The 25,908-nt window shown below is 41.3% G+C and overlaps 1 protein-coding gene across 5 annotated transcripts in view; it reads left to right on the top strand.

Moving 5' to 3' along the window:
- The first annotated feature begins 58 nt into the window (after positions 1-58).
- The window catches only part of ZCWPW1 (zinc finger CW-type and PWWP domain containing 1), a 41,486-nt gene continuing 15,636 nt past the window's right edge, over positions 59-25,908 (top strand). Inside the window, exons 1-15 of one of the 5 annotated variants that reach the window (XM_039221898.1) lie at positions 60-320; positions 3,116-3,197; positions 6,438-6,496; positions 7,229-7,452; positions 7,863-7,941; positions 8,857-8,944; positions 9,460-9,617; positions 9,828-9,947; positions 18,510-18,626; positions 19,353-19,473; positions 20,721-20,796; positions 21,196-21,300; positions 22,746-22,829; positions 23,663-23,738; positions 24,170-24,270. In XM_039221898.1, the coding sequence (XP_039077829.1) occupies positions 6,469-6,496; positions 7,229-7,452; positions 7,863-7,941; positions 8,857-8,944; positions 9,460-9,617; positions 9,828-9,947; positions 18,510-18,626; positions 19,353-19,473; positions 20,721-20,796; positions 21,196-21,300; positions 22,746-22,829; positions 23,663-23,738; positions 24,170-24,270 (1,377 nt within the window). In that variant the 5' untranslated portion in view covers positions 60-320; positions 3,116-3,197; positions 6,438-6,468. Of the gene's footprint in view, positions 321-450; positions 591-3,091; positions 3,198-6,437; positions 6,497-7,228; positions 7,453-7,862; positions 7,942-8,856; positions 8,945-9,459; positions 9,618-9,827; positions 9,948-18,509; positions 18,627-19,352; positions 19,474-20,720; positions 20,797-21,195; positions 21,301-22,745; positions 22,830-23,662; positions 23,739-24,169; positions 24,271-25,908 lie in introns of those variants that run through there. The other 4 variants (XM_039221900.1, XM_039221901.1, XM_039221899.1 and 1 more) reach the window with 4 other exon arrangements.

Genomic DNA, 25,908 nt, shown 5'->3' with positions numbered 1-25,908 from the left:
GCGGGGAAGAGGGTTGGTCTGCTTTGGGCCCCCTGCCTCGGCCAATGGGGAAGAAGCTATTCGGCGCCCTCTCCACCGGTTGCGCGTTCTCCCTGTCGCCAGGGCTTAGGGAGCGGGTCCTTGTGGCGGAGAACGCGGGAGAGGCGAGAGTGTGGTGACGGATACTCTCAACTAAAATAGGGCGTGGAAGAAACTAAAGGAAGACTAGGAACCAAGAAACGAAAACGGGAAGGAAAAAGCAGTATGGGGAACTCGGAAAAATTAGTAAACGGAAGATGTGCTTCACGAACGATCAGGCGCTGCTCCTGCCGCCTAAGAAAGTGAGGCCACGGAGCATTATGGGATTTGTAGTTTTACGCGGCATTCGGTTGGAAGATGGCGGAAATGACAGCTGCGCAAACGCTGAAGCAGCTTCAGCTGCGCATGCGCCTCAGTCCCGGGATCACGCCCCTGGGGTGGGAACGGAGCTTGTGCGTGGCCTCGCGCCTTTCCTAGGTGGCGGGAAAGCTGGGTCGGGGTTGGTGGGGTTTGCAGAATTGCTGCAGTGGCTCAGTCTACTCCTCGCCTTTAGGTTTTCCTCGTTCCAGAAGGTAGCTGGTTCTGCTCTGGTTCTAGATGAAAGTGCTGGGCTCTGCCAATCCTGTCTCCTGAGGAAAAGTTTTCTGTTCAGGGCGACAGCCAACTCTTACCCCTCCTTAGAATCTCTAACCCCCGCAAACCTACCCTCAACAAACAAAAGTAACCCAATATCTTGGAGGGCAAGGACGGACTTAGGGGGAATGAAGATCCTGGTGCCTTCTCCAGGGGTGGGGGTGCCGGCGCGGGCGTGAGCGGGCAGCTGAGGAAATTATCTCCTCTTGGGGATTCGTGAGGTGGAGGAGGGGCTGTTTTAGCCACTGAGGGGAGTCGTGGACTTTTGGCTCTGTGGTACCTCTGATATTAATTGCTACCCTTAAGAGAATTGGTGAGAGAAAAGAGGGAAAACGGGGATCGCTAAAAGGTCTAACTGCTGGTTTGAAACGTGGAGTTAGACATTTTACTGTTTCAGACCTTGGCACCCATGTGAGGGGAGATGGAGCGGGGATCTAGGGGTTCGGGGGAATGTGAATACAACACAAAGGCGAATATGAGGTGGGCAGGGGACACCTGTGGAAGTGTTGCCGGCGGCAAGAGTATCAGCACTCAGCAAAGACAACCTGTACTTTGGTGTTAAGTGGCCATATCTTTGTGCTTCCTTGCCCTCTGAACCAATAAGCTTTAGTTCACCGTTAATTTATTTTTTTAAAAAGTTTATTTTTGAGAGAGCATGCGTGTGCGCACGAGTGGGGGAGGGGCAGAGAGGGAGAGAGAGAATCCCAAGCAGGCTTGAGGTGTGTTTGTGGCCGGTGGGGGGGTGTTTGAATCTCACGAGCTGTGAGACCATAACATGAGCCAAAATCAAGAGAGGGGAGCTTAAGCGACTGAACGACCCAGGCACCCCCCCCCCCCCGTAAATTTATTGATAAGATTTTTGTACAGGGTTAATTTAGGTAGTTACCACAGTATCTTGTTATGTTAGGTTGGGGTAGTGAAAGTAGCTGGAATCCTGTTTTTACTCTCTTTCTTGTGAAATCATGCTTGCTGAGGAAGAAAAATAAGGAAATGGGGGGAGGAAAAAAACCCCTATGGTTTTTAATGATGGCATGAGTCCCCTGGCTAGCTCAGTCGGTAAAGCATGAGACCCTTAATAGTGGCATAAAAAGAAGCAGGAGTCCACATGGCATTAGACATTAATGTCAAAAGGAAATCAGATTCCAGTGTAAAGGAGATTTGAAAAAAAGATTTTTAAAAAATGTTTATTTTTGACAGAGAGCATGAGCCGGGGAAGGGCAGAGACAGAGACACAGAATCTGAAGCAAGCTCCAGGCTACAAGCTGTCTGCACAAAGCCTGAGGCAGGTCTCCAACCCATGAACTTCAAAATCATGAACTGGAGTTGGAAGTCTAAGGGACTGAGGCACTCAGGTGCCCCAGCGTAAAGGAGATTTTAAATATAGTTTTCCAGGTTCATGGAGCCCGTGTGGACTGTGTGTCTGAGGACAATTCTAAAGGGTTTGCTTTTATTCTCTTAGACAAGGATTCCAAAAATAATATAAAGAGGGATAACTGGGTGGTTAAGAGACAGAACTTTGTGAACACATTCTAAATAGGGGGAGGAGGATTAATGGTTTTGGAAAAATATTGACAAAACTGAATTGTTATTTAGCTAGATTTCTCAAACTTACTGGTCTCAGAGCCCTCTTATATTCTTAAAAGTTACAAAGGACTCCAAAGATTGTTTTAGAGCTGCATATCTTTCATATCTGTTGATATTAACATATTATAACTTAAACTGAGAAAAATTTAAGTTATTTATTGATTTTAAAATCATAAGTTATAATTAATAATTATATGTTGATGTAAATAATATTTTTATGAAAAACATTTTCCTAAATGAAAGAAAATTTAGTGTGAAGAATGGTGGTGTTTTACAGTTTTGCAAATCTCTTTCATGTCTGGCTTAACAGAAGACAGCTGAATTTTCATGTTTCTGAATTCAGTCTGTTATGATATCTTGTTTTTGGTTGAAATGTATGAGAAAATCCAGCCTAATACAGATAAGCAGTTGGGACATGGAGGGGACCCCCAGGGATCTTTGGATCACACTTTGAAAACTGCTGAGGGAGAGGATTTCATCTTAAAATCACTGTGATGGCTTTCAGTGTTCTAATTGAAAGAAAATCTCTTTTTTGGAACACGTCATTCACCTTCCCTTGGTTGCCTTCATTCATTATTTCTAAGTTATTTTTTTCCTTTTTATTCATTCTTTTTTTACGTTGAGTGGTAGGGTCTGATTTATGGAACTTTTTAAAATTTTCATCCTTAAAGCTTTATTGGATTTCTCCCCTCTCTGTTTCATTTGAAGTAAAAACAAAAACAACAAAACCCCTCAAATGTTATTCCTGGCTCTAGAGTGGCCGGTTATTTAGTGGCTAGTCAGATGAAAATTGGTGGTAGTTTGTGTGCTTATTAACTGTCTGGTTTTAAAAACGTTTCTCTTTTTGCACCATGTTTTAATATTCCTTATGTGGAAGAAGAAAATTCATCTGAAACAGAGGAGCAGAGATTTGAGTTGTCATAAAATGAGTGACTCCTGGCTTTCCCTACTCCATTAATCAGATTAGAGATTTTCTTTAAAAGTAATGTTCGTCATCGCCCTCTACTCTAAGGGGAACTATTATGTATCACTGCTTATAACTTTACTATGTTTTATGAATAATGATCCACAATTTTATCCAGTTGGTTACTGGAGCGCCAGTAACACTCTTTGGCCTAGAGAGGTCAGTATAGGTTTAGATAATTATTTGAACCTAAATAATAGAAAAATTTGCATTTTTAGGTGGATCAGAACTCTTTATATAAGGAATTTGGAATTTAAAAAATCACTTTTAAAGTGGTAATATAAGCATGTTTCAGAATGCTAGAGATATAGAAGGGGGTGTATTAAAAAGCTCTCTTCCACCTCAGCCACCCACTTCTATTCCTTAGAGGTTAGTTTCTTGTGTATCCTTCCAGAGATAGTTTATGGATAAGTTTAAGCATATTATGTAGATGTACATTTAAAAAAATCAAATTTTGTCCTCTAAAATACACTAATTTTCATTTTGCTTTTCCCCTTTTAGAATAGCTCATCTTGTAATTTATATTACCTTCATAGAGACTTATGATCTTTTTGGAATTCTGGAGTCTGGAAAAAGATGTATTTGTCATTTGTGATCAAATCAATATTCATTTTTCAGCCTAACTATTCAATTTCTAGCTTCTATTTGCAATTATCAGAAAGAAGACCAATTTGCTGCAGTGTTTCTTCCTTAATTTCCCACTTGCCTTTTTTCCTAGAGTAAGTAGACCTAAGGGTTGGTGATGATGAGTTAAGATGAAAACAGTGAGAAAATGTGCCCCTCAATATAAAGGAAAGGTAGTTGCTGCAGAACAGCACATCTGAATTTTTCACATTTATAGAAATAAGACAAGGAACAAAAAAATACCAAAAGATAGTTCGAAAATACGTTTGGCCATGCTGTGGACACCACTTAGTCGAGCCCCAGATACCTTTGAATTCATCTTGAGATCTAGAGAGAGGAACTCTATACCCTGAGCAACCAAATGTTCACTCTAATTTTGTCATTCAAGGGTGTTACATTTTTCACCTTTAAAGGGCACATATACATATCTCATATATAAGATCCATTTTATGCTGCTTTGGGGTCTTTTTATAATGGGAGATTACAGTGTTGGAAGATTGAATTTCAGGTTCAGGCCTTCAAATTACTCAAAACCAATAGCTATAAATAAAATCATTGAGAAGAATGGATGTGTTATTAGTAGAATTGGTAGAATTGAGAGGCAAAGGCCTGGGTCATCCTTAACACTGAGGCTTTGGGCAAATCACTTAAGTGCTTTTTGCCCATTTTTTTCATCTGTAAAAAGGGGAGCTGGCATTTTATGACCTCTGCAGACACTCCCAGAGGTACAATACTTGTTATAATTGTTATAAAAATAAGAATGGTATATGTGCTTTAAGCCTAAAGAAAACTGGGTAGAAGAGTTATAAGAAATTTAAGCTAATAAAGGTATTTTTCTTCTAATTGCTGAGTAGAAATACTATCAGTAGTGGAAAGTGTAAACTGGAAAAAATGTATAAATTATTGCAACTTCACAAGAGGAGTCTTGGCATTCTGCTGGGCCTCCAATGGCCCATTGCTGTGTGGAGACAAATCTCTTCAGCCTTTTGTGTGGCTGGATGCCTCCCCATTCCCAACCCTCAGTTTTCTATCACTGTGAAAAATCTGGTCCTTTAGTCCAGAGTATCTGGAAACAGAATTTTCTGTGTTTTTCAATGTGTATTTTTAATGTATGCTTTCCACATGTGTTATAATATCAAAATCGTTGTGAAGCACTGAATTAGACTCTTGGGATATAGCATACCATAGTTAATAGCGCAAACTAAAATCAGGAGCATTCAAATCCTGAATTACCATTTATCAATTACCTATTATCTCTAAATCCCTCTAAGCCTTAATTTCTCCAGGTGTAAAAAAGTACCTAACTCTTAGATTTACTGGGAGAATTAAACAAGATGACATATGTAAAGGGTAAATAATATGATTGGTGCTCAATAAGTGTCACCTGTTTTGATAGTGGTAATGAAGCATGATGTAGTAGAGAACATCTGCAAGTAGGTAGATAGCTACAGGATATAGAGTGAAAGTATTGGATGCCTATGACTAGCTTCTCTGGGGAACGTCTGCTGGTTACCAAATATTTCTGAGCCTTGACTAGAGATTGCTAGAATCCAGTACATCGGAAAATTTATTAGACTAGAAAATCTAAGTAAAGGGAAGATACAGATTATAATGATATTAAAAGGGAGGGTTCTTTATGCATAGGGACCTCTGAATTAGGTCAGAGAATTGCCAGATTATTTGTGTTTTAAGTATTTAGGAAAACCTTGTGAGATGAGTTTATCCTTCTGAAGAACACTCTCATTTTTAACTCTCAGGACTGTTCATACTGCTGCTGCTGCTGCTGCTGCTACTACTACTACTACTACTACTGCTACTACTACTATTAGTACTACTATTTATACTTCCATCTGTTAAAAACAGGCCCCAAAATCAGTTGCTTATGTTAAGCCCATGTCACTAAAACAAGACTAAACAGTTTTGGCTCTCCTAGAAATAGAATTTTGGTTGTAGTCAATCAGGACTAGTTAGGTAATCTGCCTAATAAACCCCTACCTGATCAGCACTAGTTAGGTAATCTGCCTGATAGACTCCTACCATCCCCTATAGGAAAGTAAACTTGCAGTAGCTAATTTGCTTGTTTGCCTAGTATAACTTCTTTGTTCCAGCTCCCTTCTGCCTGTAAAAGTCTTTCATTTTGTATAGCTCTTCAGAGTTCTTTCTGTCTGCTAGATCAGATGTTTCCCAGTTCATGAATCATTGAATGAAGCCAATCAGATCTTCAACATTTACCCAATGAGTTTTTTTAAACACATCACTACCAGTACTGACGAGTGCCTGCCTTATGTTGGACATGACTCTAGGCACTTAAAACTCTAAGGATTGTTGCTAATCTTTAAAACAGTAACTCTCGGATGAGCACTGGGTGTTATATGGAAACCAACTTGACAATAAACTAATAAATAAATTAATTAATTAATAAATAAATAAAACAGTAACTCTCATCATCCCCTGGCATTTGATTGGCACTGCTGAGGAGTTAAGAGTAGAGTCAAGAGGGCAGAAAATGTAGTTCAGGAGTCCCAGGCAAAGATCGTAAGCCCAAGAAGACAGAAGAAAGTTTAAAATCATGTTTATTCAGAGTCACAGCAGTTTATTTCTTTTTTTCTAACAGAGGCACAAAGAAAGTGTAGCTTCTGAGCTGAATGATGGCAATGTTGCAGAGTAAAGAAGGTGAGTCAAGAGTGAGGGAGATTCATTTTTTTTTTGGTACATTTCTCTAATTTTTTCCTTCTTTCTCAGATCTTGGTCATGTAGATACCCTTCCCACCAAAGGGAAGCTCAGTCTATATATATTTGGTATATACTTTTTAAAAGTTATTACTTTTCTAGAAACTTTGAGTGAAATATATATGACTTAGAAGTAGTCCATCTCAAGAAATATATGAACTTGTAGGGAGACAAAGGACATTTAAATATCTACAATACAAATTTGTGGTAAATGCCAGCAGAGAAATATCAAATGTTATGGTAGCTCAGAAGAGAGAGATTTATACTTGGGAGGATCAATGTAATTTTCATTGCACTAGTTTTCTTTCTTTCTTTCTTTCTTTCTTTCAATACCTCTGATTTCCTGTAAAATTTTGTTTAAAGTTAAATGAGCAGATTTTTAAAATTTCACATTTGAATAATTTAGCTTCCTGTATGTTTATATTTGTCACCTTTGAATTACTCAGTAGTTCCTAAACCTGGCATAATAATCTAGAAGGCCTAGATTCCTAGGCCTCACTCCCAACTATTTATTCATAATTTCAGGGGGTGGGGTGGGAGTGGAGAGGCCTAGTAATCTGATTTTGTTAAAAGCTCTCCATATTATTCTGATATGGCCAGTCAATGGGCAGTGTAGACACTTTCTGTGCTAGACTATGTTTCATAAATTCCATTTGATGATCAAATTTCTTTCAGAACATGGGAAGGGCTCAAAGAAAACCTTTGCCCCACCTGCACAAAAAATGCATAGCCTGATGTGCTATAGCCCTAACTCACATAAGGAGGAGACCCTGGAGATCAGTTCCTCAAAGGCCAGGTTAGAGAAGAAGGAAGAGAAAGCAACCACAGAAAACGGTCCAAGCAGTGGCAAGAGAAAAAAAGGAAAGGCTCAAGACAAGCAAGCAGAGAAGAAAGAAAAGGTATCAGTCTCGTTGATGGGCTCTAGTGGGGTAGTTTCTTCTAGACATCCAGTCTAGACAATCTTTTCATGTAGGGGAACTCTATCCAGTACTTTGTTTTTATTCCTCTTCTGGGGGTTCTGTTTTCTTCTCAAAGAGGTAAAAAATATTTTGAAGAAAGCCTTTATCTCAAAATAATTAGTGAATAGGGGTTGAGGTGGGATGGAGGTGAGAGTAGATGTGGTCAGAGGCTTTGTAAACTTTTCCTTTTCTTTGACTCCTATATTCCCAGGAAATCTGGGACACAGTTTATAGAATCCTTAGGGACAGTACTCTCAGCCTTGTGAACTTACTGGCTGATCTAAACGCTGGTCAGGGAGGAGATCTGGGGAAAGATGAATGGTTTTACTTCTCTGCCCTTATCTCTGCAGGAAAAATTGAGTCTCACCAATGCAGAATTTGAGGAGATTGTCCAGATTGTGCTACGGAAGTCCTTCCAGGAGTGCTTGGGTATGGCTTATAGTGAGAGAAAGACTTTCAGTTTGACAAACTGTTATCTGAAGGAGTAGAGTAAGTTGAGCTCTTTTCTCCTTCCCTCCAGTTTCCTTTAAGTAAGGAAATATTCGATGGCTTTGAAATATTTTTAAATATTTCATCTATCTACAGAACTATAGATAAACTACCTTATGGGGTACAGACTTCTAGAAAAGTAGATTACATAGACTTCAGAATATAAATACAGTCTCAGATAGTTTTTTAAAATGTAACTTAAATTCACCTTTACATTTTTACAGTCTACTTAGAAAACATAAGTTTTATTTACCAGATTGGAAGAACTTAGTTTCCATCCACCCTCATGTGTTTGTTTCCAATACTGTTTTAACATATGCTCAGGGATTTGATATTTGGAATAAATAACTCTACAGTGTACTCCTTGAGGATTTTGTCATATGTCCTGAGGATAAGGAGAATAGTCTGATGTTTTCAGCTATTAGGTGTACTTCTATTCCAAGAGAAAGAAGTTCCTCAGACTTTCTCTTGGAACCCCCAAGAAAGGAATAAAAAAACCTGAAAGTACAGGATAAAGTTCCCCTACCTGAAAAGATTGAGGAACAAATGACATACAACACAGTACATAAAAATTTTTTTATGGACACAAAATAAAATTGACATTACTTGGCTATCCTGGAATGAGGCAGATCAATCTGGAAAGGCTTGCCAAAAGATACAGATTTGTAGTTTTTCCTGAGAATCTAAAGACTTAAAGGCCTATGATATGACAAAACTCCAAAGGTGGGCTCTTCCAGGCAACATTTTAATGGAAGGTTGCAGTTTGGAAATAATGGAGTCATTATATTCTTTAATTGCTTCTCTGCTTATGGTATTTTGTTTTGGGAGAGATGGGATCTATTCTTGATTTTTCAGAGGCTTCCTGTGCCCAGCCCATAAGACGTACCCAGTTAGAAAAGGAACCAGGAATTGCTCCTTCTACTGATAATGATAACGCTGATGGGTAAGTTTATCCCAGTGAGGCCAGTTGATCACAGGGTAGACTTAGCATTGGTAAATGGTTACCTATCTAGTAATTTTCTTTCTCTCTTTCCTTTTAATTTTATTTTTGAAAGGGAGAGATGGAGCGTGAGCAGGGGAGGGGAAGAGAGAGAGAGGGAGATGCAGAATCCAAAGCAGGCTCCAGGCTCTGAGCTGTCAGCAGAGCTGGATGTGGGGTCCAGTCCCACAAGCCATGAGATCATGAGCCAAAGTAGAACACTTAACTGACTGAACCATCCAGGTGCCCCAAGTCTATCTAGTCATTTTCATATCTGTATGGATTTCTCTCAGCTCGGGAAAGATACCTGTTTGAATTGGGAAAAGTAGACGAGTAGATGGGTAAAATGGCCTCAGAAGGCTGTGGAGAACCTAGGATTCTTCTGTCCTCCTGACTTTTATCCTTGGGTTTTTTCAAATAAAGGGTATGACAAATGGCTCCTTTTTGCCTTTTCATTAAAGAGAAAATCTTATTTTTAGAGAGAAGGTAATGGTACCTCATATTCTAGAGATTTCAGCCACTAAGGAAGCTGGAGTAACCTCTGTGATAAAGACATCTAAGCCAGGCCAGCCAGATCCTGCACTGTCTGAGGATAAATTCAATAGATTCTCCGTAAGCAAAGGAAAGAAGAGAGCCTGTAAGTATAGTCAGATCTACTTTGACATCTGGCTCAAGTACTTATTCCATAAAATTAAGGGATGGGACAGTGGGCAGGCTGAGAATTTTCAGCCCAAACCTTGAAACTATTAAGCTATGATTCTTCTTCCTTCCCTCACTGGCCTTCACTGTCTACAGAGATTCTCTTCATCTCCCTACCCTACAGTGTTTTCTTTTGTCTTCCCATAAGATGAGAAAATGGAGAAACCCCAAAATGGATGTGACCCCAGACAGAAAGCTCAACTGAAGAAAACAGTTCAAAATCATTCTCGGATAAGAAACCAACAGAAAGGAGAAGGCAGTGGTTTTGGTGAGTTCAGTGTGATTTGGAAAACCTATCTGGGCTTGAAAATTGGAGATGGAGGACAGAGGCAAGGGTTAGGTTGCTAGAGGAAATTTTGCAAACATGGTAATTTATCTCTCACAGCTACTTGTCAGAGATACACTGCTGTGGAAGAGAAGGATTTCTTTATTCAGTTATTTGTCATATTATCCATAGTTGTTGGATGCCTACTGTGTACCAGGTATTTTAGGAGGTGCTGAGTAAATGAAGAAGAAATTAGTATATGCCTGTTGGAAGGGAAACAGGTTTGTGAGGAAGGCAAATAGGAAAGCTATAAGGTGGGAGTAGATCTAAAAAAGTTTCCAGGAAACTACTTGAGCCATGTGTTGGAAGTATCATTTAGTCAGGTGAACTGAGGTGGGAATGGGGGTCAGAGTGATATTTATTGGCAAAGTTATGGAGGAGAGTTAATGGTTGTAGCTTTTAGGTATGTTGAGGGGAGGTAGGAAGTTGTAGGGGAAGATAAGGTTATAGGCATGCAAGGGCCAGATCATAAAAGGCCTTACATTGCCAGGCTAAGGAATTTGAATTTTATTAAAAAAATTTTTTAATGCTTTATTTCTGAGAGAGAGAGAGAGCGAGAGAGCGAGCGAGCGCTAGCGTGAGCAGGGGAGGGTCAGAGAGAGAGGAAGACACAGAATCTGAAACAGGTTCCAGAGAGAGAGAGAGAGACAGACAGACAGACAGAGACAGCTAGTGTGAGCAGGGGAGGGTCAGAGAGAGAGGGAGACACAGAATCTGAAACAGGTTCCAGGCTCTGAGCTAGCTGTCAGCACAGAGCCCGACGTGTGGCTCGAACCCATAAACCATGAGATCATGACCTGAGCTGAAGTCGGACGCTTAACCGACTGAGCCACTCAGGCGCCCCTTGAATTTTATTTTAAAGGTAAAGAGGAACCATTGACCTCTTTGGGGGAAAGTTGGTAAGATTTGTATTTTAGAAAGCTCACTCTGCCACTGGCATGGGAGATGGATTGGCGGGAGCATGACTAGACCCACAGAAACAGTGATCCAAGCTAGGAAGTAAGCATTAGAGGTGAAGAGGAAGAGACATATTTGAGATCTTTAGGAGGAAAGATCAGTATGATATGGTTGCCAGTGGGATCTGAGGATGATCCTGTTTTCTGACCTAAGTACTGGAAAGAACCATCAATTGAAATGGAGAATATAGAAGAAAGGGCACATTTTAAGATGGTGAATTCAGCTTTGGACAAGTTAGAGAGGATCTGTGATGAGCTTTAGCATCTAAGAAAGAGGTCCCGGCTAAATACAGGTTCAGGAATCATCTGCATTAGTAAGAATAGATGAAATTTCTAAGAGGAAGACGTGGAGTGCAAAGAGAAGAACAATGAATAGAAGACCCATAATGTTTAGGGGGAACATAATGTTTAAGGTTAAGCAGAGGAAGAGCTCCACAGGAAGAAAACTAAGAACTAAGAAAAAACTCAGAAAGATAGAATCTAGGAGAGTATGGCATCACAGATGCCAGGGGAGGAGAGAATTTCAAGAAAGAGGAAGTGTTTAGCCTTGTCTAGTGCTGATACAGAGACATCAAAGAGCATAAAAATTTGAAAATGCTCAACCATATTGCAGTTAGGAAGTCACTAGGGTCTTAATTAGACCATCCATATGCCCAGATTAGTTGGTTAAAGAAAAAGTACTTTTTTCAGTTAGTTTTAGTTTACTTTAATTTTTAAATGTTTTTTTTTTTTAATGTTTTATTTATTTCTAGGAGAGAGAGAGAGACAGTGTGAGCAGGGGAGGGTCAGAGAGAGAGGGAGATACAGACTGAAACAGGCTCCAGGCTCTGAGCTGGCAGTCAGCACAGAGCCCGACGCGGGGCTCGAACCCACAAACCGCGAGATCACGACCTAAGCGAAAGTCGGACACTTAACCGACTAAGCCGCCCAGGCGCCCCTTTTTAAATGTTTTTTTAATTTATTTTGAGAGAGATAGAGTGAATGAATGAGCAGGGGAGGGGCAGAGAGAGAGAGAGGAGAGACACGGAATTTGAAGCAGTCGTCAGGCTCCAAAGTGTCACCACAGAGCCTGATGTGGGGCTTGAACTCACAAATGGTAAGATCATGACCTGAGCCGAAGTTGGATACTTAACCAACTGAGCCACCCAGGCAGCTCTATTTTATTTTATGTTTTAATGTTTGTTTATTTTTGAGAGACGGTGAGCGGAGGAGGGGCAGAGAGAAAGGGGGATAGCGGGCTCTGTGCTGACAGCAGAGAGTTTGATGCAGGGCTCAAACTGACAAACAGTAAATTCATGGCCTAAGCCAAAGTCAGACACTTTACCACTTAACCAACTGAGCCACCCAGGTACCCATTTACACTTTCTTTTTAATAAAATAGACTTGGCTTCTGTGTCATGAGCATATGTATAAACTGAAGGAAAATTGTTTATAAAGGAGGAGAGATTAAAGGGAATGAGAAGAGAGACAGAAGGCTAATTCTTAGTCAGAAAGAACACCCTAGCCTTTGAGATTGGATGGAGGGCAGATAAACATGGATATAGATTTATTTATTGTTATTTTTTTTTAATGTTTTGTATTTATTTCTAGGAGAGAGAGAGAGAGAGACAGCGTGAGCAGGGATGGGTCAGAGAGAGAGGGAGATACAGACTGAAACGGGTTCCAGGCTCTGAGCTGGCAGTCAGCACAGAGCCCGACGTGGGGCTCGAACCCACGAACCGCGAGATCATGACCTAAGCGAAAGTTGGATGCTTAACCGACTAAGCCACCCAGGCGCCCCTAGATTTACTTATTCTTTTAACAGTAGTTATTAATGCCTTATGTTCTATTCCAGGCATTGTGCTAGGTACTGGAAATATAATGGTGAACAAAACAGATAACCCTTTCTTTCATAGAAGTTACCATTTTAGTGTTTCAGGTAATAAACAAATAAAGAAAATAACCATGGTGATATTGGGAAATTTTAAAGTGTTTTTCTTTTAAATTTTATTTATTTTGAGAGAGAGTGAGTATGTGTGTGGGAAGGGGAGAGAGAGGGAGAGAGAGAGAATCCCAAGCAGAGAATCTCTGTACTGCCAGCACAGAGCTTGAGCTCATGAACAGTGGGATCATGACCTGAGCCAAAACCAAGAATTGGACACTTAACTGACTGAGCCACTCAATTGCCCTAGTATTGGGAAATTTTAAAACAAAAAATAAAATATATCAAAAAATATGTTAGTATATTTAAATTTTTGAAAATAAATATACTTCACAGTCGGGGGGGAAACAGGCTTGCACCAAAAACAGGCTTGTACATACTTGAAAGAGAACTCTAGGAAGACTGTAGGCATCTCACAAGGTAGTCCAAGGCAATAAACTACTTTGTGTATTATAATAACATGGTAACATGAGGAACCAGAGATGTATGTCTAATTTGGGAAGTTGGGTGGCCTGGGTGATGTTGTTCCATCTCCTGCACCTGTCGGTATCAGGGCAAGGACTGGATTTTTTCACTGGAAGAGTCCACTCCTTTGGCAGTGCTTATGGAGTTGAATTGTGATTGTCATGAATGGGTAAGGCTCTTGCTATAAATGAACCACTCTTCCTGTTTCTTAGAATTGTCAAGGGGAGATGAATCCTCCTGCAGTAAGAAGTAGAAAGGGCAGTATAAGATAAATACAATCAGTTTGGGTGAAGTGAAGGAAAAGAATGGAGTGTCATGACAGGAAATAACAGAGACCTAATCAAGATTAGGGCAGTCAGGGAACGCACATGTGAGGAAATGACATTTAAGCTGAAATTTGAAGGAGTAGTAGGATTCGGAGAAAGAGTTTAGGGAAGGTGCAGTTTGGCATATTCCAAGTATTGAAAGGAAGCCAGTGTGATTGGAGTTCAGAGAGCAAGGGGAAGCAAGGCAAGAAAGTGGCTCTGGATTAATGTACAAAGTGAGAATTTTATCCTAAGCGCATTGGGAAGCCACTGATGAGGTTTTTTTAAAATTAATTTATTCATTTTTTAGAGAGAGAATGAGTAGTGGGGGGCAGAGAGAGAAGGGACAGAGGATACAAAGCAGGCACTGTGCTGACTGCAGTAAACCCAATGTGGGAGTTGAACTCAACAAACCTCGAGATAATGACCTGAGCTAAAGTTGGACACTTAACCAACTGAGCCACCCAGGTGCGCTGAGCCACTGATGGGGGATGACATCATCATGTTAATGTTTTACTACTTTTTAAAATATTTAAAAAATGTTTTATTTATTTTTGAGAGAGAGAGAGAGAGAGAGAGACAGACAGACAGTGTGAGCAGGGGAGGGTCAGAGAAAGAGGGAGACACAGAATCCGAAGACAGGCTCCAGGCTCTGAGCTGTCAGCACAGAGCCCGATGTGGGGCTCAAACTCATGAACTGTGAGATCATGACCTGAGCTTAAGTCGGATGCTCAACCGACTGAGCCACCCAGGCGCCCCATCATATTAATGTTTTAAAAGACTCCCTTTGGTGATTAATCAGAGAATGAAGTATGTAGTGACAAGAGTAGACAGTCCTAGGATTAGATACCCTGATGGCTTAGAAGAGGATGTTGAAAGTGGAAACAGGGGCGCCTGGGTGGCTCAGTCGGTTAAGTGTCTGACTTCGGCTCAGGTCATGATCTCACGGTTCATGGGTTCGAGCTCTGCATCGGGCTCTGTGCTGACAGCTAGCTCAGAGCCTGGAGACTGCTTTGAATTCTGTAACTCCCTCTCTCTCTCTGACTCTCCCTTGCTCACACTGTCTCTCTCTCTCTCTCTCTCAGAAAAAAAAAAGAATTGAAAGTGGAAACAGAAGTGGATGGTTTTAAGATATGTTTTATACTTAAACTTGTCAGAACTTGGTAATGAATTGGATATGGGAGGATGAGAGAGAGGCAAGAGTATGTTAAAGATCATCAGTTTCTGGCTTGAGCAGTTACATGAGAAGAGGTGAGGAAAAGTAGGGGAAGAACAAATTTGTGGGATAAGCATTTTGGGTTTGGGCCCATTAGGTTTGAGATTTTTCTGAGACATCCAAATGGTGATTTCAAAGAGCAAGGTGGCTGTAGGAGTCTGGAACTCACAACAAAAGCTAGAAGTATCATCCATCTGTATGGTCAGGTGTGAAGATGGGTTTCAGACCCATAGGGGTGGTGAGCTTGCCTTAGGAGAAGTGTAGCATGAGGAGCAAAGGCCCGTGACTGGGCTTTGGAACCCCAGTATTTAGAGACTGAATGGAATGAGGAGGGAGATGCCAGAATGATGGGGGGAGGGGTAAATAGAAGAAGGGGGAATTATAGAACCCAAGGAAACTGGTGTCAACTGAAATGCTCGTAGTATGTCTGTGACATCAGTCTTCATTATCATAGAGCTGTGTCATGAGCCTCAAGCAGTTGCTGGAGCATATCATCCTCTCTTCTAAGTTGTTTGAGAGGAAGTTTTATTTTATTTTTTTATTTTGTTTTGTTTTGTTTATGTTTATTAATTTTGGGAGAGAGTTTGTATGCATGCAGGAGCACAGAGGAGGGACAGAGAGAGAGGTAGAGAGAATCCCAAGCAGACTCCAGTTAGTACAGAGCAGGAGGTAGGGCTCGATGTCATGAACCATGAGATCATGACCTGAGCCAAAATCAAGAGTCTGACGCTTAACCAGCTGAGTCACCCAGGAGCCCATGAAAGGAAACTTTAAAGAACTATGTGTTTCTTTTATTGGAAATTTTATCTCAAGCCACAAATACCTAGTTCTATATCATTAGGATGACTTTTTCCTATTCATTTTGTCATGAATATTTATTATTTTCACAACCAACCATTTATTTTATTGATCTTTGTTTACTTTTATGGTCCCTGGCCCCTTCTCCCACTTTTTTTTTCTAGTCTTGCTAGGTCACCTCTATAAACATCAAAAACTGTTACTGGGAACTGCCTTTTTGTTTTGGTTTGGTTTGGATTTTTTGGACAGTATTGTTTTGCTTTCAATTATACAAAGTTTCCAGACTTTGTATTATCATATCAAAGATACAAGATACCAGCATGTGTGACCAGAAGAAAACCAGGTAGGGAGCCAGCACAGAAGGTTCCAGTGGACCTGGGCCAGCTTGGCCAGTGCAGAGTCCTGCTGCTACTTGTCTGTCCATTGGTTCAGAGGCAGGGCTGGTGGGTGGCTTGGTGGATGCCCTCACAGGAGGCCTGTGCATGACTCAGATCCATGGGGGGCTCTCTGTGGATAACCCTGCACATTAGCTTCCAGCTTTGAATCATAGTGTTTCTGTCTCGGTCCTTGGTCAACTTTCTCTGGTTGCTGTGGCAGAAGGTACAGATCAGTTTGGGCTGGATGTTCTTGCCATTACGGGTTGGGGGTAGTGGGGGCAGCAGTGGGTGGATGCCCAGGTGGCATTGTGGAAGAAGGCAGGCCTGAAGTGGCACAGTTGGCTACTGGATGCCGTAGGCCTTACCTACCAGCAGCCTGGGAGGTGCTGGTTTCCGTGGCAACCCAGTGGCAGCTGTGGCGCTGAACACACGTGTGTGCCCCAGGCTGGGCAGCTGTCTTTTCAGACTAACGTATCACTCCCGACCAGTATTTTTTTCTTCAAAATAAAGTAATACAAACTTTAAATATGAGATATTTTGAAAGGACCCAAAGGTAAGTCAGCTGCTTCTCTGAGGGATGATTTCAGTGAGGTGGAAGAGCATCCCTTATGTTCAGGCATTTAAGGTAAAACTTGACAGCCGGAGAATGAACTTACTTGGAGAAACATATTGTTTGGTTTTGTTAATTGTAGTCCTAGTGTGTATACTATGTGCATGGTTATGCACTGTTTCTTTAGCAATGCTCAGTTGAATGAATGTAGGCACAGAAAAGGTAGCATGTGTTCATTCTGGGTTATGTTTGGCCCGCTGAGTGGGAGGAAGGACAGAGGGCAAGGGAGTTGAAGATGTCTGCATTAGAATCTAAGGAGTCAAACCTGAGTAAGAACAGAGTGAATAAAGGAGGTTGCCACTAGATTGGCAGGAAGAGGCCAGTAGATTGGTGATCTGGATAAGGGTCTTTGAGCAAGTGAGATGGGAGATGGGGCATTTTTATCAGAGAGTGATGTTTGGATCAGTGCTTCAGGGGGGTGTATGGTTCCTAAGGATAAATGGGTGGAGCATGTAGGAGGAGAAGTGCATCACTGAAATGGAGTGTGTTACTGAGGTGGCATAGAGGAGAAGGTCAAGGAGCTCAGAGAAAAGGGTGCTTTGTGAGTTACCCCTGTGAAAACAGTGGTTGCATGGAATGAGGGCAGGAGGTGGAAGGAGGAGGAGAAGGCTGAACCAGATGTCAGCATCTTTCCAAGGGAGATGAGAGGGTGGCGTAGTCCCATGGCATGGATCTCTAGGGAGGAAGGGTTTTTATGGGAAGGAGGATAGTAAAGGTCTGACAGTGGTGATGAGGAGTAAGGATGATGTTGACCCCACTCTCTGGCCTGGGGTGTGTGAGGGAACAGACTCCACTTAGATAGCTGTGGGTGGGGTGAGGTTGGGCAGAGGCAGTGTCATCAGTGCATCACCAGGTTCCAAAGAGGAGATGGATGTTCAGAGAAGAAGTTGAAGATACGTGAACTTTTTGTTACTCTTGTCTAGAATTCCAGAGAACATAGTGGAGGGTTTGGGATGGAGAGAGGGAAGGCTGTGAGGAAAACTGGGTCAACTTAGAGGATGTTGGGATAAAGAAAGGTGGGGATAAGAGTTTGGAAGGTAATGGATAAAAGGAATGCTTGGTCTTTGAGCAGGCCTGAAGTTAATAGTTGATTGAGTTGATAGACTTATCTCTGTATTTTGGAGGAGGGTTCTGAAGACTCTATATAGTGATTGGTGACAGGTAAATCAGTTGAGATTCAGATAGGAACTCTGGATGTTGTACACAAAAGAGATGCTGGTTAGCCCTTCAAAAGAACTTTCCAGTAGTGACAAGGCCAATGGAGAACAAGGGCAGGCCAGAAAGATGCTGGCCAACCTTTTCAAGAAATGTCAATATACTGGGGAGCCTGGGTGGCTCAGTCAGTTAAGCATCCAATTCTTGGTTTTGGCTCAGGTCATGATCTCATGGTTTGTGGGTTTGAGCCGAGCCTGTGTTGGGCTCCATTCTGGCAGCACAGAGCCTGCTTAGAATTCTGTCTCCCTCTCTCTCTGCCCTCCCCTGCTTGAACATTCTCTCTCTCTCTCTCTTTCAAAAATAAATAAATAAATAAACATAAAAAAAAAAAAAATGTCCATACAGGAAACACTTGATTTTTTCCCTGGGGGGAAGGAGTGATGATAGTATGGCATAGGAGAAAGATTGAGATGTGAGAATGGGATCCAATTTCAGCTCTGCCACCAAGTTAAGACTGATCTTCAGCAAGTCAATTATCTTCTCTGAGCTTAGTTTTCCCACTTATATATCTAGGATTAGACTAGTTGACCCTTAAGGCTCTATGATTTTAGCAAGGGTATATTGATTTTAGTTGGACTGAAGAAGGAAGAGCATATTTTTGTCTCACTTCAGGTTTTTTGTTTTTGTTTTTTTCTGTTGCAGGCCAGTGTCTTGTCTGGGTCCAGTGTTCTTCCCCAAACTGTGAGAAGTGGAGGCGGCTTTGTGGGAACATTGACCCCTCAATGCTTCCAGATAATTGGTCCTGTGATCAGAATACAGGTAGAATGGACTGTAGATTTTTTTTTTCCTTTTTGTTTTTATTTTTCTTCCCTTAGATTATTATGTCATAGATGCAGTTATAATCCCAGGGGTCCTTGTAGTGTTTGGGAGAGAGGAAGGGATCTTCCTTGTCATATCAAGGTGAATCTGGCATAATGGGCTAGAAGAAGACACCCTGAAGAGTTATATTATGGGAGGGATGTGGAATCTAAATGTGCATTCTAAGTGGATTCCATCTTCAGCATTAACCTGATCCTTCTGGTCCTGATTAGGTTATTGGTGTTGGGTTGGTGGATAAGAAGGGATATGGGATACATGGGGAGAAGCGGGTGAGAGAGAGAGAGCCAGTGGCTTAGAATTCTAAATTGTTTGAAATCACGTGGAAGAGATTATGATGATCTAACCCAGCCCAGTTATTTTATGGCTGAGATAACAGAGTCCCAGAGAAATTACTGTCGTGATGTTATATAGATAGAAGTAGGGTCAGATAATGTAGGCCAGGCAGAAGTTTGGAATCTCTGTCTGTACAGTATATGGAGGCAGCACTCTTATTCTAGCCGTAGCTGCATTTACTCTGTGGGTCTTTGTTCTTCATCCATGTCTGTCTTTCAGGTGCCCTTTTGGTCCCACCTGCTGCATATTCTTGTCCTCTCTCCTGCCCTCCTCTAGATTTTTACCTGATGACGTTCTTTCCATCTCTCTCTCTCTCTTTTTTTTTTTTGGCAGACTTGAAATATAATCGCTGTGACATCCCTGAGGAGTCCTGGACAGGGTGTGAGAGTGATGTGGCTTATGCCTCCTACATTCCAGGATCTATCATCTGGGCCAAGCAATATGGTTATCCCTGGTAGGGCACCATAACATAGTCAGAGCATCCTTCATGAACTTGGGAGTGGTAGATTCAAGCAAAGAGGGAAGGAAATAGAAAGCACTTATAATGGAAATGATACCTGCCTTGGAAAGAACAAGGGACGAGGGAAAAGATAAAGTACCAAACTGGGAGGCCTTGAAAGAACGTGTTTTCTAGAGGTTTCACAGTGGAGGTGGTATCTCCCTGGAAAAAAACATCTGACAATTCTACTCTGAGCGGGCAGAAAACAGAAGATGGCTTTATGGCAATTTTATTTATTAAAAAATTTTTTTTAACTTTTTAAATGTTTTTATGTTTTATTTATTTCTGAGAGAGAGAGAGAGAGAGAGGAAGCATGAAGAGGGAAGTGTCAGAGAGAGACACACAGAATCTGAAACAGGCTCCAGGCTCTGAACTAGATGTCAGCACAGAGCCTGACGTGGGGCTCGAACCCATGAACCATGAGATCATGACCTGAGCTGAAGTCAGATACCCAACCAACTGAGCCACCCAGATACCCCTTAAAAAAATTTTTTTTAAATCTTTATTTTTGAGAGAGAGAGAGAGAGAGAGAGAGAGAGACAAAGCATGAGTGAGGGAGGGGCAGAGAGAGAGAGGGAGACAAAGAATGTGAAGCAGGCTCCAGGTTCTGAGCAGCACAGCTCTGTCAGCACAGAGCCCAATGTGGGCTCGAACCACAAACTGTGAGATAATGACCTGAACCGAAATGGGACGCTTAACTGACTGAGCCACCCAGGTGCCCTGATGGCATTTTTAAAACATTGATATATGAGAGAGATATAAAGTAGAACAAAGAAGACTAGAATAGTTTCTTCTTTCGAGATGTCCCTAGTCAGATTTTTTCTAAGGATTGATGAAAAGCCTAGAAGGTTAAGATGCTCTTAGGGCACCTGGGTGGCTCAGTTGGTCAAGCATCTGACTCTTGATCTTAGGGTCTTGAGTTCAAGCCCCATGTTGGGCTCCATTCTGGGCATGGAGCCTACTGAAAAAAAATATACTCTTACTAGGAAGATTCTGAGCTTCTTTGTACACTGATAGGAGTCACTTTAGTCATTTGGTAGTGACTACTGGGGGAGAACAACAAAGAGGGGGTCTTTGAGATCATTTGTTTGCAAAACATATTGTCCTTGTATGTACATGTGTATTGGTGAGTTCGTGCTCTGTTCCTCTAAACCATCTAAACCCTTCCTCTTCTGTCTCCTATACCCATTTGTCTTCTCCAGGTGGCCAGGCATGGTAGAATCTGATCCTGACCTGGGGGAATATTTTCTTTTTGCTTCTCATCTTGATTCCCTGCCGGTGAGTTTTCCTGGCTCAGGTAGGTAGGTTTTCAGGCCAAAATAATGAACAAAGAGTTAGAAACATAGATATAGCCAGAAGACATGAGTAGAAACCAACACTTAGCTAGAATGACAAACACAGAAATAAGTACTCACATATAGAATAAAAACTTGTATCTAATTAAATATTTAGTCATCACTAGGACATTTGTGATTGTGATAAATATGCTTTGGTTAGGATCCCTGATGTCGGAATGGAAGAACAGCAGCCTGAGGTGGGGTAGATGGGTTACATTTATGGCATCAGATGAGGATTCTTCCCTGTGAATCCTCAGTTCTTCCCCTACCTTTTCTGGTTAGAGGGCCAAAGCAAGGAGAAAGACTAGGGACCATAAGAGAACCATTTTTTTTATTTCAGTCTAAGTACCACGTAACATTTTTTGGAGAGACAGTTTCTCGTGCTTGGATCCCAGTCAACATGCTGAAGAACTTCCAGGAGCTGTCCCTGGAGCTAGCTGGAGTGGTAAGCAATCCTTGGGAGTCAGTTGTGATGCAGGGAACTTGAAAATGAAATCTGCCCTTTATTAAACCTGATTTTGTCCCAGGGGAAGCTGTATTGGGAGAAAGTCCCATGTCTGACCAAGTGTGCAAGGGTGAGGTTATTCATGAGGTATGCTTCTTTCTATCAGGTTTGCAGCAGGATAATGATTTTTCTTAGTCTCCTTCCTTGCTGCAGGCAGGGTGCCTTCCTGAAGACTGCAATTTTCTACAGTTTAGCAAAGGCAGGTGTGGCAGAAATGAGGACACAGGTTAACTCAGGGTTTTTCAGTCTTTAGTACTACTGACAACTGACATTGGGACAGATAATTGTTGTGGAAGACTGTCCTATGTATTTTAGAATGTGTAACAGCCTCTCTGGGCTCTAATGGCATCTAGCCAAAGGGTACTACTGCCCTTGGACTCAGTTGTGACAACCAAAAACATTGTCTCTAGACATTGCCAAGTATTTTCTGGGAGGCAAAAACCTCTCTGGTTGAGAAACTAAAAGTATTAACTAAAAAATATTTCCTCCCTATAATCATTTGCAGTCAGCCTTAGAAATGAGCAGAGGGATGCCTGGGTAGCTCAGTCATTTGAGCATCTGACTCTTGACTTTGACTCAGGTCATGATCTCATGGTTCATGAGTTTGAGCCTCCCCCTATAGTACCCCTCCTCCCTCCACCCCCCAGTTGGGCTGTGGTATGAGCATGGAGCCTGTTTGGGATTTCCTTTCCCCCTCTCTTTCTGCCCCTCCCTCCTGCTCCCTTGCTCTCAAATAAACTTTAACTTTTTTTTTTTTTTAACGTTTTATTTATTTCTAGGAGAGAGAGAGAGAGAGAGAGAGAGACAGCGTGAGCAGGGGAGGGTCAGAGAGAGAGGGAGTCACAGACTCTGAAACAGGCTCCAGGCTCTGAGCGGGCAGTCAGCACAGAGCCCGACATGGGCCTTGAACCCACAAACTGCGAGATCATGACCTAAGCAAAAGTCGGACGCTTAACCGACTAAGCCACCAAGGCGCCCCTCAAATAAACTTAAAAAAAGCAAAAGAAATGAGCAGAGGCCTAGCAGCTCTGGGGCCTTTGAAAATCAGGCAGTGAGTATTAAATCGGGCAGCTGGATCTGAAGAAACTTGTGAGAAGCTTAAAAGTGGAATTACTTGAGCTCCTTTAATCTTGCCTTTTCAAATTTCCATGAGATTTACTTTGGAGAGGCCTCCAAAATGTTGGTTAACAATATTGCTAGGAATTGGTGAAAGGTGTTTTGTGGGGTGGGGGATAAAGGGACATTATCTCTCTAAGCCCAAAAGATTAAGAATAGGAGTATCATGTCAATATCAGAAGCCAGAAAAGATCATGCCTGGTGAGTAGCAGTATGTTGGAGTTACTTCTCTAATATTTATCATTGACTCTAATCTTCTTCTATTTCAGAAAAAGTGCAGGAACAAGGATTGCAACCAGAAACTGGGGGCAGCCCTGATGATGGCTCAGGAGGCAGAACAAATCAGTATTCAGGTGGGAGAGCATTCAGACTACATACCTGTTTGTCTTTGAGACTTGGGACACAAAGCAAACCATATACTCTCTACTACAGAAAAGTGGCTTGTCCTTCCCCATCATCCAGTCTTAGTCTTAGAACTACTCTTTTCTTTCCAGGCCAGATTCCCTTAGCTCCTTAAATCATTCTTTTCCCTACCCTTGGACAAATGGGATCTTCTTTCATCCTACATAGAGATAGTCCTACCTCCCTATTTAACTTTAGATCTCAGATGTATGTGTCTTAGCCTCTCTTTTATACGCAGTGTTTACCCTCAAATTCTGCCTTTGGGGGGTCAGTGAAGAATGACAATTATAAGTAAATTGGAAAAAGAGATTATAATAATATATTACAGTATGTAATTATATAACATTATGTAAATATATAATATAAAGTTAATATTATAATGTATTATAGTGGTTACTCTTCATAGAATTTAGATAAACAGAATATGAAATTTCAAGTGAAAATGGTATGGAATATGAATATAAAGTCCATAACTAAAGTCTTTTTTTAAATGTTTATTTATTTATTTTGAGAGAGAGAGAGAGAGCTCAAGCAGGAGAGGGGAGAGAGGGAGGAAGAGAGAAAGAATCCTAAGTAGGCTCTGTGCTGTGTGCTGTCAGCACAGATCCTGATGTGGGGCTCAATCCCATGAACTGTGAGATCTTGACCTGAGCCAAAATCAAGAGTCAGATGCTTAACCAATTGAGCCACCCAGGCATCCCCATAGCTAAAGCCTTGAAGACTGAGGGCAAAAGTCATCCCTGGGAGAATAGTGGATGATGCTTTTGTTTCTTGATTCCCTCAGGAACGGGTTAACTTGTTTGGTTTCTGGAGCCGATACAATGGATCTGACAATAGTCGAGAAGGAAAAGGTAGAATCGGTAAGAGGATAAGGACTAGTGAGGGAGGTGGAGAGAGGATGTAGAGAGGGAGGTGGTCCTTCATGAGGGCAACAACTGAAACTTCATTTTATATCCAATATTATCCACCTAGTTCTGGATTCTATAATAAGAGACTTTCCAGAAATGCCATTGACCAAGTATCTGGGAGGGAGGGATGAATGGAAAGATGGATGGGTGAAGAGAAGACTGGAGACAAAAAGAGGATGATGGGGGAGGGCACATGTTAAAGAGTGGTGGGTATTTGGAAAAGGTGGGAACCATGGTAATCTAGGGCTGTGTTTTAGGGAGGAAATGCCACTGGGACATGAAAGGCAGAGTTAGAAGACTGCTTCTCTGGCATCAGCTCCATTAACTCATCCTCTAATTTATTGGATAAATTCTTTAGCCTTTCTTTCCTATTCCTGCTCTAGACATAATGCTTACTGGGGCTAATAGCCAAGATTCCTGCTTGGAGAAAGAAGGGGAAGAGTCAGCGTTGGAGGAGGTGCAGGAGGAGAAAGAAGAGGAAAAAGTAAGAGTGATCTTGAGGATTCCTTTTAGGAGATTCCTGTAGGTTAGCATGGATTTATGTTTACTAAGGAACCATCCTGTGCCTGACTCAAGGTGGACCTGACTAGCTGGTCTTATCTGTTAGGGGTCTTCAGGGAAGGAGACCCTTTTCTTTCCTCAAGTTATTCTCTCTAATGTCTCACATTTCTAGGAATTTATTTCTTGATTATCATCCCAGGTACCAGTGTAGCTCTTTGGTTCTTACTGGAGCAATTTCAGAGAATAACAGGGTGCCTGTTTATGCTCTCTTCTCCCCTGTGTACACACTTAAGATATTCATTCACTTGTTTCCTTTGGGTCTTTTCAAGCATACAAAATATAGGTTTTTAAAAAATATTGAAAGACTTTTTTAAAGAGTGATTTTAGGTTCACAGCAAAATTGAGAGGAAAGTACAGAGTTCCCAGACCCTGTCTCAATACATGCATAACCTTTCCCATTATCAACACCCACCAGAGTTATGCATTTGTTTCCAATTGATGAACTGACAGTGGCACATTGTAATCACCCAAAGTCCATAGTTTACATTAGAGTTTACTCTTGGTGGTGTTATATTCAATGAGTTTGGACAAATATATAATGATAAGTATACATCATTATAGTATCATATGGAGTATTTTCACTGCTCTAAAAATCCTGTGTGCTCTACTTGTTCATCCCTCATCCTGCAACCACTGACAACCACTGGTCTTTTTATTGTCTACATAGTTTTGGCCACTCCAGAACATCATATAGTTGGAATTATGTAGTATGTACCCTTTTGAGACTGGCTTCTGAGTAATATGCATTTAAGTTTCCTTCATGGATTTCATGGCTTGATAGCTTGTGTGTGTGTGTGTGTGTGTGTGTGTGTGTGTGTGTGTGTATACACACACAATGTATGTATGTGTGTGTGTGTGTATAAAGGACTGTTATCTAAAATATACAAAGAACTCCTAAAACTCAACAGTAAGAAAATAAACAACCCAATTTAAAAAATGGATCAAACACACACGCATATATATATATACACACACAATGTATACACACACACACATATAATATTATATACACATACATATACACCCGCATATATACACATATATACATATATACATTTACATTCTACATTTACATATATATATATTTGCTGCATTTTTCCATTTTCTGGGTGCATCACATTTATTTATCCATTCACTTACTGAAGGATATCTTGGTTGTTTCCAAATTTGGACAATTATGAATAAAGCTGCTATGAACAGCTGCTTACAGGTTTTTGTGAGAACAGAAATTTTCTTTTTTTTTTTTTTTTTTTACAAATAGTTTATTGTCAAATTAGTTTCCACATAACACTCAGTGCTCATCCCCAAAGTGCCCTCCTCCATGCCCATCCTCCCCTCCCCCCCACATCCATCAGTCCTCAGTTTTTGTCAGCATTCAAGAGTCTCTCATGGTTTGCCTCTCTCCCTTTCCCCCACCATTTCCGCCCTTCCACCCTTGTTCCTCCATCAAGTTCCTCCTAATCCTCCTATACGTGCAAACATATGATATTTGTCCTTCTCTGCCTGACTTATTTCGCTCAGCATAACACCCTCAAGGTCCATCCATGTTGCTACACATGGC

This window comes from Hyaena hyaena, unplaced genomic scaffold (genome assembly GCF_003009895.1).
Source record: "Hyaena hyaena isolate Hyena2069 unplaced genomic scaffold, ASM300989v1 scaffold_1030, whole genome shotgun sequence".
Classification (NCBI taxonomy): Eukaryota; Metazoa; Chordata; class Mammalia; order Carnivora; family Hyaenidae; genus Hyaena; species Hyaena hyaena.
Note: the sequence above shows the minus strand (reverse complement) of the source record. Positions and strands in the feature narration are given on the sequence as shown.